At 41.1% G+C, this 15,403-nt stretch overlaps 1 protein-coding gene across 3 annotated transcripts in view; it reads left to right on the forward strand.

Annotated features, from left to right (window-relative positions):
• Nucleotides 1–15,403, forward strand: part of LOC112572936 (scm-like with four MBT domains protein 1) — a 28,201-nt gene that overhangs the window by 2,292 nt on the left and 10,506 nt on the right. For 2 of the 3 annotated variants that reach the window (XM_025252935.1, XM_025252936.1), the window contains 11 exons: nt 6,145–7,346; nt 7,671–8,094; nt 9,795–9,892; nt 10,175–10,415; nt 10,625–10,713; nt 11,081–11,321; nt 11,521–11,621; nt 11,904–12,159; nt 12,276–12,358; nt 13,681–13,973; nt 15,285–15,325. In XM_025252935.1, coding sequence (XP_025108720.1) covers nt 6,177–7,346; nt 7,671–8,094; nt 9,795–9,892; nt 10,175–10,415; nt 10,625–10,713; nt 11,081–11,321; nt 11,521–11,621; nt 11,904–12,159; nt 12,276–12,358; nt 13,681–13,973; nt 15,285–15,325 — 3,037 coding nt within the window. In that variant the 5' untranslated portion in view covers nt 6,145–6,176. Of the gene's footprint in view, nt 1–3,589; nt 4,150–6,144; nt 7,347–7,670; nt 8,095–9,794; nt 9,893–10,174; nt 10,416–10,624; nt 10,714–11,080; nt 11,322–11,520; nt 11,622–11,903; nt 12,160–12,275; nt 12,359–13,680; nt 13,974–15,284; nt 15,326–15,403 lie in introns of those variants that run through there. The other variant, XM_025252934.1, reaches the window with a different exon arrangement.

Consider the following 15,403-nt stretch of genomic DNA (forward strand, 5'->3'; position numbering starts at 1 on the left):
TGATGATCATGAAAATGGACCATAATACTGCATTTAATAGGTACCAGCCTCAGCAATTTGGCATTTTATATTTGAACGATGGCTGTCCATTTTTAAGTAGAAAGAGTGGCTGTGATTGGAAATGTCTAAACTTCCTGTAAGAGTTGCTTCTTTTATGGTCTAATGGAGATAGCTGTGTTTAGAAATGTTTGAGCAAGTTAATTATTGATTTTTTCCTGGCATTTCATGCCCATAATATTTATGCAATGTGACTGCTGCCCTACGCGAGGGGCAAACTCCTATTTTCCTAAGAGGAAAAGAAGAATATTTATTTAAAAAAGTATAGTATTTCATGCATATGTGCTATGTGCCTAAGGTGCAGTCACAGGGTGTAGGTTATATATCTGCAAAAAGAATTAAAATGAGTTAAGTAACAGTATTGAAGCCATCTCCCTAGACATTTAAATGTAGCCCAGACTTTGCAAATTTTGTGAAGAGCTGTGCATGTGAGGCTGAAACATATACTCCATGTGGTTTGCTGGATACAAGGTTTGGGTGGTGGGGGGTGAGTAGTGGGACACCAGGTGGAACATACAACCAGAGACTTGTGGTTTGTCTTGTCTAAAGCTTCAAGAGGAAATGATAAGTGATAGAGTGTTGCAATGAGCAGCTTGAGGTGACAAACTTTTCTGCATTTGCTAAGGTGGCTACAACGTGAAAGTATTTCTGAGGCATGTGACAGGGCCGTGATGTAAGAAGCTGAGGCTCTCTTATAAGAGAAAAAAAATTAATCGGGGATTTGGAACTTGCTGATCTTGTTTGTAAATATTAGGCATTTACAGTTGCCTGCATGTATGGAAATAATTTGAGGGAAAATATTGCACATTTATAAGTTTCCACCATCAAAGCAAGATTTTCTTCTTTTTATTGATGAAGCAACTTTTATATCATTCAGATGGCTGCATTAAACACAGCATTAAAGTTGGCCTTTTAGTTTTGGTTCTTAAAACCACATGTTCTGCTTCAGCTTATTCTGTTGTCTTCACTTCACTGCCCCATCTGCCAGAATGTGAAGTGCACTTGTTTTATACATTTTTATTCAGCCTTTTGATTGAAATTTATCAAGTACAACGTTAGAAATTGGTAGTCCATAACATTCTAACAGACAAAGTACACAGATAACAAATAACACAGCTGATGTGTCTGATGTAGTTGTTAGAGAGGATCGAGGCCGGCTTTTAAAGGAAAGGGTGTTTTAAAGTTTTATTGTGAGTGAATTTAAACAGCTTCACTTTAAACAATCAATTTGGTAAGTGAGTGCCATTATGTATTTGTTGTCCAGTCCATTATCACTAGGTTTGTTGTGTAGTCACCTGACGTGGTATTTCACTGGCCAGCAGCATGGCTTAGAATGTTGATATTGACCCGCAAAAAGAAAACTTTGCCCACTCCTGTTCTAGATCTTGGCATTCTTGGCATACTGCACAGACTGGGGATGTTGTTTGATGTAGTAGGAAAGTACTTCCACTTTTAAGTGACTTTGCTTTATAAGGGGAGAGGGAGAGGGGACTGGAGTACCCAGAGAAAATCCCCCGACACCCATCTTAACGACTACAGAGTGTCCCTAGGCGAGATATGAACCCAAATCCTCTCACTGCAGTGGTGACAAGCGCCCCAGCTTGGGATGCCATACACCTGTGAATTGCACAAGGATCCAAGCCCCAGAGCAAATCTTGAAGAGATATCCGAAGTTTGACATGTGTGCAACCGCGGTGGGCCTCAGGAAGAAGGTCGAGGGAAGAGTGGGTGCGACCGTTGGTCAGAATCGCCTTTGTATCTGCCACTGGTGACATATGACCTTTGTCATAGCCACAGACGACATACGACCTGTTTCACTGACACTGATGACATCACCTGTGTAACGTCCTCGTCCCCTTCCTCGCACACGCAGGTTGGCAATTCGTCAGTTTTGGTTCCCTTTCACAGCGGTGCGACCAGTCCAATAAACAGGACTTTTTTGTGTGGGATAATAGGTCAAGGTTCAGAGGAACGTCATGCACGTCAGAGGTAGGATAGGGTTAGTGGGTTGCAGTGTGAAATAAGGTTGTGGAGACCCAGTTACTGGTGGACACGCTCATCCGGGCGAAGAAAAAATAGAGAGAGGCAGACCTGAGGACAGTGCCGCTTGAAAGAAAACGCAGAATCCACCCCATGTCGACGTCACCACGATACCCTCTACATCATAGAACCCGGAGTCAACGTAGCTGCCATTATCCTCCCAAATAACGGAGATCTGGCTTCGAAATCACCATTAGGTGGAAGCACTTTCCCACCATGATAATCAAACCTACAGTGTGGGTGCCTGATAGTGTAGCGTGTCACCACTGCGGTGAGAACCCCTGGGTTCAGATCTCTTCTCGGGACACTATGTGACACCAGTTCACAGGGCGGTTGCGGGTTTTCTCCGGGTACTCTGGTTTCCTCACCCTTTCATCCTGACTCCCCAGTGTGCGAAATCCGCCTCACGTAGAAGGATTTTCCTTACAAGCCAACCAACCAAGACCTACATTTGACACAATCAAGGTCTTTGGCAGAAGCGTTGCCATTTTGTTTTAATTAACCGAGCGGCTAATAAGGAATGACTGCAGAGCAATATGAGACTACAAAATAGCAGCAGAGTTGTAGAAAACAGATGTACTGGACAGTCTTCTAATTACAATTAATTAAATACCATTCTTCTAAAGTTCCCGCTAATCAGTTCGACGTGGACACTTTGTTTTCCTTTTTAGAAGATAATAGAAGCTTTGTGCAAATGATGGCGGCCCACGATTCTCTAGTGGCGATTGCCAGCGGCACTTCCTCCTCCCTGGGTTCTGTAGGGATGGAAGTGTGTGTATGTGTGTGTGTGTGTGGGGGGGGGGGGGGGCACTAGACTACAGCAGTTATATAGATAATAAACTACTGTAGGCATGGCACACAGCTGTAGCAACGACCGCCATCATCAGCAGCCACCTGAGGCCAAAGCGCGCGCGCGCCTCGTGCAGACGACAGATTGTGCATCCCGCAAGTCGATAAAGGAACGATTTACCACATGTCGTCCTAGTGATTAACAAAAAATAGAGTCGTAGATGAAATGCATTGTTTATAATCTAGACTCTGTTTATGTAGACACATTGTTTATAATGTAGACTCAGTGATACCAGAGGTATTTAATAGGGGGCAGACGAATTGGGGAAAACAGATGCGCTGATAGGGGTAGGGGGTCGGCGAGGGAGGAAGGTGGGGTCCCGACAGGACTGACCAGACGAGGAATCACGAGGGGCGACACTGGCCTGGATTACATCTCGCGCATCTTCCCTGCTTGGTGACGTTGCCGTCAAGGCCCGCAACTATCGATCGGAAAGACGCTGCTGCGTTCCACCAAACCCCCCTCCCCCATTTTTTTCATTTGCCTCCGGTATTGATTGCGAATGAACAAGAATCGAGACTAGGTCCCGCCTTGCCCCGAACGTGCTCTCTCTGTTTCCTTGCCACCTCCCCTCTCCCCACTCCCCGCCCAGCATCTCTCTTTCTCTCACACACAGTTTCGCAGTCGTCTCTGGCAGGCGACGTGTTTGTGGCTTGCTCGCTGGCAGGCTGGGGGAGGGGGCAGTCGGGTGTAGGGTGGGTGCATGGTGCCAGACTGAGTGCAGCTATGTGGTGTGCTGTTGTTCATTTGCGAATGCTTGTGTAGGGGAGAGTCCTTGTGAAGTGACTGTTTTGTGTCTGCGTGTAGGGTGGACCTATATCTTTTTAGAGTTGCGTTGGACAGAAAAGATTGGTTCTCAAGAAAAAGAGAAAGCTGCCTTGAGGGCTTTGTCAGTGTAGCATTGTGTCTCCCTTCACCCAGTTAACAGCCATCTTTCCTCAAGGAGGCCTGCATCTCCTTTACCTTGTGATGTATTGATGGAAGAGTGTGGAGGAGTTTGAAATTGTGGCAGCATGGAGACAGCAAGACTGGGAGGCTAAATTTGTCCTGTGATTGTCTGTGGACAAGTGAACAAACAACCAGAGCATTTCTACTGGACTGGCCACTGCACCCTCATCGTCTGCCACAGTCAGTTATCATGTTTGTCAACCACTATGAGCCCTTTGACAGTGGCACGACTGTGACATCGGTGTGGACTCTGGGTGAGCTGTTTTCACTGCTGCCTGCAGAAGTCTTTATGTTTCAGTCTACTGTTGATCAATGCTAGCAGGTCAAGAGAGAGAAACGGGTACATGCCTGAATCCATTGAAAGGGTGGCTCCTTCCTGTTGCCTGGCACATGACTGGGAGATCTATTGATTTTTGGCTTCTGTTGCAAAAGAAAGATTGGGTTTTAAGAAAATAATACAGTTCTAATTTTTCCACCCAATGTCTTTTCTTGGACAGAGCTTAATTTTCGTTTTTTTTTTTAAGATGAAGGGACGGGGCAGATAAGGGTCGTGTTACATTGATCACACCAGGAATCAACAGCTGCCAGCCATCCATCGAATTCTGCTTTCTACCCCATGTGTTGTAATCATGTGCATGTTAACTGTAGACAGAGGCTATGCAATCATGTGCATAGTATCCATCTTTCATGGCATATTTTGGTCACTCATCATTTGGTTTAGGTCTGATCTTTCAAGGCTATGCTGCTTAAAATGAAAAATTTATTTTTTAAACTATTGAAACACTAGTGAAAGAACAGCATATTCTTAAATGTGAAGATACATAGAAATCATTTGTGCCTAATACCAAGAACAAGAAAAGAATTTATAAAGCACATTTTTTCATGTGGAAGTAAGCACAATCTGCTATTTTCATAGGACTAGAAGACAGTCTGACAGTTAAACATACAATAAAACACACACATTTACTTGTAAGCAATAGCATACAAGGTACACAGTGGTAAACATGACAGTGGATCACATGAAAGTGGGGAATTGACAAGTGAAAGAGTTAGATGGTTACACAAGGTATTTCTGAAAGAGGTGACCTCAATGTTTGGTGTGAACACTTTGAATGTAGTCACTTTTGAAGAAAATTGACAGGAGAAGGAAAAAGGGCTTTGGCCAAGTTTGTATGTAAGGGTGTAGGCATTTCTTGAGTTGACCTGTGCATACATGTGTATTTGAGAATTCTTTTAGGTGTTTTACAAGGTACTGATCCCAGCAAAGAGTAGCATTACCTCCAGCCCAGTCAGTACAAAGAATTCTTTCTTGATGAGCTTGATAAAAACTTTTCTGATGACTACTAAAGCATGCTTATAGGACCAGGAAGTAATCATATTTTCTGATGATTACAAAGGCATATTTACTGGACTAGGAAGTAATTGTATTTTATTTTATCTGCTGTTTTTTATGCCTTTATAATTTGTGGGATCTACTGTACAACACAGTTTGCATGTCTTGAACTACCTTCCCAACTGCATGTAACATATTTGCATGTCTATATATTAGGGATTTTATGGTTTGATTTCTCAGTTGTAAAGACTGCACAGTTCACTCAATTTCTGGCAGACTGCTGCATATCTTGTGTGTTACATAACAATTGATATTAAACTGAATGGTGACAGAAAGAGCATCTGGTTGAAAAAGAAAGGTAGAACAACTGTCAGATTTCTTAACATCTCAATCAGCGATCATCTTAATTGTATCAAGTGTCTATCTTAGCCTGTTACTTAAACTCCTAAAGTGAACATGATGTAAGCTCACTGCATCTGTTATGTTTGGAAAGTAAATTAAAGTTCTTTGATCAGATAATATACTTGTATTTGCAAATAATATAATAATAAATGCAAAATTTGTAAAGCACATACTCACACATTAAAGAGTATGCTTTTGGCGCTTAAGAAGAACGAAACATGGACAGTATATGAGGGACAGGAAAACAAATAACATTTGATCTATAAAAGAATAAACAACTGTACTAAACGAAGAATAAAATCAAATACAGAAAACACAAAGAGGAACCTGTCAATTGTGCATTTTTAAAGAAATAAGCCAGATCAGAGTCACCCTAATGGTACTAGTAATTTTTTAGTTTTTGTCATTGTAGTGCTATAAGATTTAGTATGTTTTGTATACAACTGTTTTGAAAGATGCTGACATGTTAATACAGCTTTATTCATTCATTTGAAATGTACATTGTTTTTGACAGACACGGCAGCAGGCTGTCGGAACTTGGATGACATGTCCTCCAATGCCAAGTTCCCTAACAGCATGGCTTCTGCTATCTCTCTTGGGCAAGGAGTACCAGTGACCTCTGACCTTTCTGCAACTCCACCATCTTTGTTGACTTCCCAGCAGGTGACTACAATGGTCAGCCTCCCACAGAACTTCTGCTTCACCTCACAGCCCACTCAAGTGTCAGCTACAAGCCAGCCTCACTCAGGTCTCAGCGTCACGCTTGGCTTTCCCATGGCCACAGCACTTAACAGCAGCACGATACCTCAGCAGTTTGTGCAGTCACTGTCCATGGGGCAGCAGCCGGCAATCTGTGCCTCTCTGCCACAGAGCATAAGTTTTCCATTGAACCAGGCTCTTTTTACAGTTCCAAATCCAGCTGGGACCTCAACCGGTCAGTTTCTGTCTACTACCTTCAATCAGTTCCCTGGCCTATCTTCGCTCATCATGGGTGGCCAGCAGTCTGTCATCCCAGGGGCTCTGATGGCCACTTCGACAGCAGGTCCCACACAGATCCAGACATTGGGGCCGCTTGGAGCCCAGTCCTTGTCATTCCCAGTCAGCTCTGGTCCAGTAGTAACTGAGCTGCCCCCAGACCCTCCACAGCCTCAGCAGCAGCAACTGCAGCTGCAGCACCCACAGCAGCAGGAACAGCAGCAGATGCAGCTTCACCAGGCACCCGGGCAGCAGATGCATTTGATTCAGCAGCCACAACAGCAGGTACATCAGCATTCCCATTATCAGACCCCAACACAGCAGTTGGCTTTGCTGCAGCAGCAACTAAAGGTGGTTCAGCAACAACAGCAGCAACACCACCAACAACAGCAAGAGAAGATGTGTCAGCAAATGGCTAAGCTGCAGCAGCAGCATCAGCAGCAGCAGCAGCAGCAGCAGCAGCAGCAGCTTCAGCAGCAGCAGCAGCAGCACCAGCCAGTACAGCAGAACCTGAAGGATGTAGAAAAGCAGGAGGTAACCAATGAAGAAGCATTTACGCGTGCAGCCAGCTGTGTGGAGGCAGACTCTGCTGTCATGGATGTGTCTGAAACAAGGTCTCCGTTGGCTCATTGTGCATCAGCTGCTAAAGAGGAGGCAGTATCCGAGTCAACAGATATCACGGAAACAGAGGCTTCTGTCCTACAACAGGAGACAGCCTCTGAAGTCAAGCAAGAAGCATTAGTAAGTCACTGTGCCTCTGAATGGGAGGTATGTAACTAGTTCTAGTTGTTGCTTGTGTTCATTTTAAAAACTAAAGGCATTACTAGTAACTTGTTGATATATTACTTGTCGTGCTGATGATAGATTACTAGCCAAATCAATGGCCTGCTTTTCTTTGGGTACAGATTTTCTCATGCATACTAGAAATCAACCTTATTGCATCTGATCTTGGGTTTCCTTCTCAGCAGCTGATGAAACTGGTGAGCCAGATGTTGCTACATGGTACATTTTATGGTCGTGCTGCTTGCAAGCATTTGTTCATACATGCATCTTAAATTGTTTCAGCTGGACAGAATGGTACAATCTCCTACATCACCACCCTTACTAGACAGAAATGAATGCAGCAGTAGCCCAATCAAGATGCAGGGCAGCATGGTGGTTAAAGAGGAATCCTCCTCCTTGGTGGAGATGGAGGATGAAAAGCAAGAAGAGACAGGAAAAGAGATGGAGCTGCTGGGCGAACTCAAGCAAGAAGCTGTAGAGGATGAGGAGGAAGAGGAGATGCCTCTTCCAGACAGCACACCGACTGTTGATGACATGGAGCACGGTTATGAGCAGCGGCTGAGCCCTTCTCCCATGGCAAGCCTTCAACTGACTCGGGCAGACACTACAACTACCACTAGTGTGGCTGCTGCTCATGTGTCTTCTCTGCTGACAGAAGATGAAGACATGGAAATGAAGCTGCTGGGAATGCAAGATTGTAATCCTGGTAATACCTAGAAGCTTTCTGGCTTTTGTTTTTTCCTTTTTCATGTCTTGATTTATTGTATGTGAAACAGGCCAGGAGAAGAATGGTTTGCTATTGGATTTGTAATTTTTATGACATGCAGTCCATCATTGCTCACTTGACTCTTTGTGGTTTAGGATTTTTTGTACGGCCATGTCGTAAACATAGTTTTCAGCTTTATGTGTTTGAGTGAACTGTAAAGGGTTAAGGTTTTAGCTCAGGAATAGTATAAAACATTCCTATTAAGACTCACCAAAATTCATCAAAATCAAGTCCCAAATGAGAAGAGGTCATAGTAGGGAGATCAGCCAGTCTGCTTTCATCCCATAAACCATGACTTCAAAGACAAATAACTTAAATTTATTTATTTAAATCAAGCTCTTAAAAGTCAAATGATAACTGTTGCTTTTACTTGGTCATGCTTATTCTGCCACTGTTGTGCTTTACAGACAATGTAAAGGGGAACTAACTCTCTAGACGGGGGAAGGAGAGAGAGAGGGGGAGCAGTCACTCAATATACATGTACCATGGTAGACACAAGCTCTCTTAAAATGCTCTATTTATAATTTTTAAAATGTGATTTCTGTTAAAGGCTCTAAAGTGTAAACAGTTATAAGAAATTTATTTTTATGTTTATATTTTATTTTTTCTACAACAGGTTATGTATGAAGCACAATTGACTGACATTCTTTGGTAAACAAAGAGACAATAGTTAATGGGGTCCAGTCGTTTTGATTAAAAATTCCATATTGCCATTGCTATATACCGTCCACATAAGACCACATCATCTCAAAAGACAAATTAACAAATTAAGGCTAAATGAATGTCTGAGCAGTGACATTTGTTTCATATAGCCAAACATCTGCATACACATTTAATAAGAACTTTCAAACTAAAGAATGATGAAGACAAAGGCTTTTTAAAAAAAAAACTTAAAAAGAAAACCATGTTTGTGCGCCATGTGAGATTGTAACTAAACGTCTGCATATACATGTAGTCCAATCAAAACTAAAGAATAATGATAACAAAGGTTTTTATAGTTTTTACAAAAAAAAACCCTTGCAATCTTTAAGAGAAAATCGCATTATGTGTTATTGTGTTATATGTTCTGTGAATGTCCAAGTGTCATTTTTCGTTTAGTAAGATGGTGGTGAAACATGTTCAAACAATGCATGGATCTTTTGGTTATATTTGCCTGAATGGTTTCGACTTTCTGTGTTGGGATGATATTGTTCTTACGGGGTCAATTCTACTCGGTCAAAATGATTAGTGACCTAACAAACAAGTTGTCTCTTTCAAAACATACTTATTTTACTCGGTTTCTGCATAAAATTGTAATATAGAGTAAGCAATCAGCCAGAATACCTAATTTTTTTTTCCCAACACACAACTTTTGCTATTAAAAAAAAAAAAAAAAAGTCGTTATAAAGCACAAACTGTCAGTTGCAAGTCGGGTTGGGGAGGTAGCCATAATAGAAATGCTATTTGTGTAGCAACATACATCAATGAATAATTTTTGGTTGTAACTTAGAGGGGGTCATAATAGGAAAAGTCTTAATAAGGAAGTTTTGCTGTAATTCCACTGAAACTATTGCACAAACTAAAGGGATCCCTAAAATAAAGAATCACTTCCTGTTTGTTGTAGAGTTGGATTCAGTTTGTTGACTGTTGGCTTATTTCAGATGGTGTTCACGTTGAATATGATGAGTCAGAATTTGTTTGGGAAGAGTACCTTCAGGAGACTGGGGCTTCAGCTGTTCCTCCAACTGCTTTCAAACATGTGAGAGTTGTAAACTTTGCGTGGAAGGGAGGATATGTGTGATGGGTGCGCATGAGTAAGAGAGAATGTATGTATACATATTTGTGTTTTCGTAAGTCTGGATTCCTCCTCAGGATGGCATGCAAAGTAGATAGCAGAGTGCCAGGATATCATTACTATAAAATGTGTACAAGTTCTGATTAAATGAAGCTTTTTCAAGGACATAACTTTAGATATATTTTTGTAGTTTACTCATTGTTTTCAGCTAACAAGGAATTAGATATCCATGTTTTTCAATTGAAGGTTGAATGCAGTTTAGAAAGCGGCTTTGTCAAGGGCATGAGAGTTGAGGTGGCCAACAAATCAGCACCGGGCACATACTGGGTAGCATCAATTATCATGACATGTGGCCCTCTTCTTCGTCTTCGCTATGAAGGGTATGAGGAGGATGGATCTGCAGACTTCTGGAGTGACCTATCTGCATGTGAGATCCACCCCATTGGATGGTGCACTGAAAATGGACAGGTGTTGCAGCCTCCAGAAGGTAGGAGTCGCTAAACTTGTAAATGCATGGGTGCACATGTTGCCTGCGCATGCATGTGCGCCAGCAAGTGAAAGCAAAAGAAGCACTCTTATCTGTCACCAGACTACATGGTAGCCTGTTGTATCAGTTATGAACTTAAAGTGGCTTTTGTTTTGGAGATGATGCACCATTTTTGTTATAACCTGTTCACTGTTACAACTCTCTTACAGCTCTGAAGGAAAAGCATGAAGATTGGCCAGCTGTGCTGAGGGAGTCTTTGAAGAGTGCCCGAACTGTTCCCAGCTATCTGCTAGATATTGTAAGACAGCTTTTAACATTTGTATGTCTTATATTTGGCCTTAAAATTTTTTTATCTCTCTCTCTCTCTCATTTCTCTTTTTTTTTTAGTTTGTTTGTAATGGCAAAAGTACAGTATTCTGCAGTATGTGGATATTTTTGGCTAGCTTACCCTAATGGGAGTTAGACACTTAAAAATTGAAGTTTGCAATAACATGTTGATTTATAATCATTACCAATTGTTTTGAAGAAGGGGGCTGGTTATTGCTATTTCTTTTCACTTTTATCCAAGATTTCAGAATTACTAACTTGGATTGTTTAGTTTTGTGTATGCAGTCCTCTGTTTGAAGTTTTGTATCAGGTGTAAGATTTTGCTTGCCTATCTTTAGACTACCGGAACCACACCTGTTGACCAGCTGAAGCAGGGAATGAGGCTGGAGCTGCAGGATAGCCACAAACCCAGCCAAGTGTGGTTAGCCCGCATCATTGAGAATGTGGGTGGACGGCTGTACCTGAGGGTGGAAGGAATGGACAGTGGCATTGCTGACTTTTGGGCATTTTACCTCAATGAAAATCTTCATCCTATTGGCTGGGGCAAGCAGATGGGGTATTTTTATCATCCTCCACAAGGTGAGTCATGCATGTCGAAGAGTGAGATGTGTTGGGGGGGGAATAGGTGAACTTGAGTTTGTACTATTTTGTTTGTTCTCGGTTTGTTTGTTTTTTTTAAGCTGAAGGGTTTGTGAGAAAAATGGGTAGGTGGTGTGGAAGTTTGTTGGTGTTGAAAAGTTGGTACCATCATTATCTTATTAGCCAACCTTTTTTTAAGTGCTTTTAAAGCAGGGTCTCTCAGAGGAAGAGATTAAGCACATTCTGGAGTCGGCTTTACGAGAAGCCAACGACCAGCAACTTCCTGCAGATATTTTTAAAGTGAGTGGTAATCTCAGTTTTGTTCATTTGGGTTTTTTTTTTTTAAGTGTGTTATACAGGGGGTAACATTATCTGTAATATTTAACTGGTTCTGGCATGTGTTTGTCCGTTGTCTGATCCATCTGTCTTTTATTTATAAGGAGGTGAAAAGTCATTTATCACAAGACATCTTGTAAAATATTAACTCTTGAATATTTGGCTGTTCATTGATGGATTTTCAACAATATTTGAGATTTGGCATACAACACATGCTGTCAGTCAAATGAAAATGTCAAACTGCAGGATCAAGAAGAGATTGTACAGCACACATTCCAGTGTGGGATGAAGCTAGAAGCTGTCAATCCCAACAGCCGCAACCAAATCTGCCCGGCAACGGTAGTAGAGGTGATCGACAGTCGCTACTTTGTAGTAGAGATTGATGACCTGCAGGAAACTGATGCTGCAAAACGCATTCATTTTTGTGGGCATTCTCGCACACCTACCATCTTCCCTATCCAGTGGACAATATACAAAGGCATCAAGCTTACCCCACCCCCAGGTCAGTACTTTGCTGCTTTATCAGACAAGATGAAAAAGAATTTAGCATAGAGTTACATTTAACAGGGACTTTCATATTGCTCAAACTTACAAAACTGCTGATTTTATTTTTTTCAGGTTGGTGTAGAACAGATTTCAGCTGGACAGAGTACCTGGCACATTGCAGAGCGATGGCTGCACCTGAAACGTGCTTTGACTTGGTGTGTCTTTGAGCAATCCTTTAGATTGATAGCTTTTATTTTGGCCTGGTTAACAACTGGCAGCAACAGAATAATAATATAATAATTGTGCAACTTTGGAATGCTTTAAAACCAGATTAGCTAAATGTTTTTTGAGTTCCAGGCAAATGTTATGCATGTCCTCTCCAAGTATATGCATACAAGATCCCTGCCCACTCTAAAAAAACAATACTCACCTGCATTAAAAAAACAATATTCACCTCTACATGCACATGCATCCCATGTGTACATGATTCTTTGTCTACCCTAATTTGCATACTGAAAGAGATTACATTCAGCATTCTCTCTTTCTTGCACAATCACTGAATACACTGCATACACTCATGTTGTAAATGTATTTCCATAACCTTTTGATTTTTTAAATTGAGATATTGGAGGTGGTATTTATCTCTGGACTTTAATTTTAATTTTGTATTTCCTCTCCCTTTCTGCCTTGCTTTTCCCAACCCTCAAAGGGTTATGTATCCTTTCCAACAGCTGGTAGAAGCATGTGGTGACATAGTTTTCAAACTGGCTAATGTGCATGTACCTGGGTAACCTGCTTGGACAATGTGAAGATAATGCATGGCCCTATGTTGTTGATACTGTGGCAGTCACTTGCCGGCCACTTGCCTCTACCTGTTCTACTGCTGCCTAACAAGGCAAACTCAGGCAGACTTTTCACTGACCTGAACTGGGCAGCTGGTTGAGATGGCGACATGCTGGGAGTGCTGCGACGTGTCACTTCAATTTTTTTTCTCTCTGACTTTTCTCACCGCACTTCTCTCTCTCCTTTTATATGCACTGGGAGGGTTAATAATTGGGATACCCGGCTGTATTGGAGGGAAGTGCTGTTTGTGCTGCTGGAATTCACCTAGTGGGAGGTTGGGTGCAACCCCATTCTCTGGACAGCACAAAATTTGCATGCCTGTCAGTGCTGCCAACCAAGAGGCCTTCGGTTGGCATCTAATCTAGCCTCTACCACATGCACACCTCTGACCTCAGCCCAATCCTCAAATGGTCATGTGTCCTTTCCAGTGGCTGAGAAAACCACGTTGCACTACATGGGTATCAAACTGGCTAGTGCACATACCTCTTTCCTCAGACAATAGTAGTTAAACCTGCTGGATAGCTTCTTCCTGACATAGCAGCATGAATGAAGATAAACGGCCATAAGGCATGAAGTTTATAAAATGTCTGCTGTAATGTCTGCATGTGTTTCTGAGATGTTTGTTTCTTGAAAAATAGTTTTAGTTCTTGCAGCATGTCATATAATTATTTGTTTTATCTTTGTTTTGTTTCAGCGAACAGAGGAGCATGAATTTGAACGTGGGATGAAGTTAGAAGCAGTCAACCCTCACAATCCCAACCAGATCTGTGCTGCCACTATCACTAAAATTGTTGACCACCTCATGTGGGTCCATCTTGACAGCTCCACACGAATTGTGGCCTCACATGTGGAGCATATTTCTTCACACAACCTTTTCCCTGTTGGTTGGTGTGAAAGCAATGGGTATCAGCTTCGACCCCCACGCAAAACAGGAATTCGACCAGGAATGGGCTCACCATGCAAAAGAGTAGCTGTGGTACAACCAGAGTATGTTGTTTTCATTTATTTATTTTTTAAATCTCTGATTGTGAATCGTGAACTGGTTTTCAGTTAGAATCTGAAACCTTAATGAAACTTTTATGTTAATTTATATCTTAGTGAGCCTCTTTTAATGACAATAGCAAGAACACGAGTTTTTAAAGTTTTGTAAAACCAGTGTGAGAATTTTATTTCAGAGGCTGATATATTAAAAATGGAACCCTGTCACTTGCTGAGATTTTAGCTACTCAAACCTTGTGATAAACCCTATCATAAAAATAATTGTACTCTAAGATTACCATGTGACTAAAATGCTATGTTCTGTAAATTAGACTGGTCGTGTGGTCCGGGATACACAGACATTGATTAAATTTCTGATGTCCTGACAGTCATTAACTTAATTTTTTTTCCCCCACATGAACAATGCAGATGCTTATAAGTACTTAAGTCTTTCTATAGCCAACTGATCTGAAGCATTGACAATTCTCATAAATACAGTAAAATCTCCCTATTAAGATTTACTAAAATCCACCAAAAATCAGGAGTCATATTATGGAAATCAACCTTTCATTCCAGGAACCCTGACTTTAAGAATCTATAATTGTACTTATCTGCCATTTTAATATTTTTAACCAAATGTCTGTGTAGAAATTTTATACAAACCTCCAAACTAAACAATAATGGTGAAGGCTTTTCTAAATAAACCCTCCCCCCAATGATTATAGAGAAAATTGTTTGAGTTTGTGTGATTTGTTCTCTGAATGCATATTGCCATGGGGCTATTTTTGTTTAGTAAAATTGTCCCTGAATTTGTTTGAATAATTTATGGCTTTGTTATTGATATTTGATGTTAATAGCTGCTCCTGTCATTGGAGATCAATTTGTCTTTCTGGATAAATTAACTTTCGGTGTTGGGATGATATAATCATTACACATCAGTTCAACTCAGACAAGTAGTAGATATAAATGCAGCAATATAGTTTTGGTTGCAATAACAATCAGTCTCTTTCTTTTGCAAAAAATTGTAATAAAGAGTAAATAGCAACAAACAATCTAATTTAAAATCTAATTAATTTTTTTCAACATGTAACTTCTGCAAAAAGATTCACAAACTTTAGGTTATAAGTCAGAATGGGGAGGTAATTGTAATAGAGATGATGTTTATACAGCCATATATGTCCGTGAAGAAATTTTGGTTTGTAACTAAGAGGGGGGTCATAATTATGAAGGTCTTAAAAAGCAGGTTTTATGGGGAAAATGTTGCCTCTGGTTTTATTGTGGCTTAATTAATAGAGGATCATGTAATTATTTCTGTTACAGAATGGCTGATGGCCTGCCTGGAAAAGAGGAGGAGAATGAGGGTAAGGAGTATTGTCAGGTGACATTAGCTGAACTGTAATTATACACTGCATTCTTATGATACTCCTGTGATATGCTAG

This window comes from Pomacea canaliculata, linkage group LG9, assembly GCF_003073045.1.
Source record: "Pomacea canaliculata isolate SZHN2017 linkage group LG9, ASM307304v1, whole genome shotgun sequence".
NCBI lineage: Eukaryota > Metazoa > Mollusca > Gastropoda > Architaenioglossa > Ampullariidae > Pomacea > Pomacea canaliculata.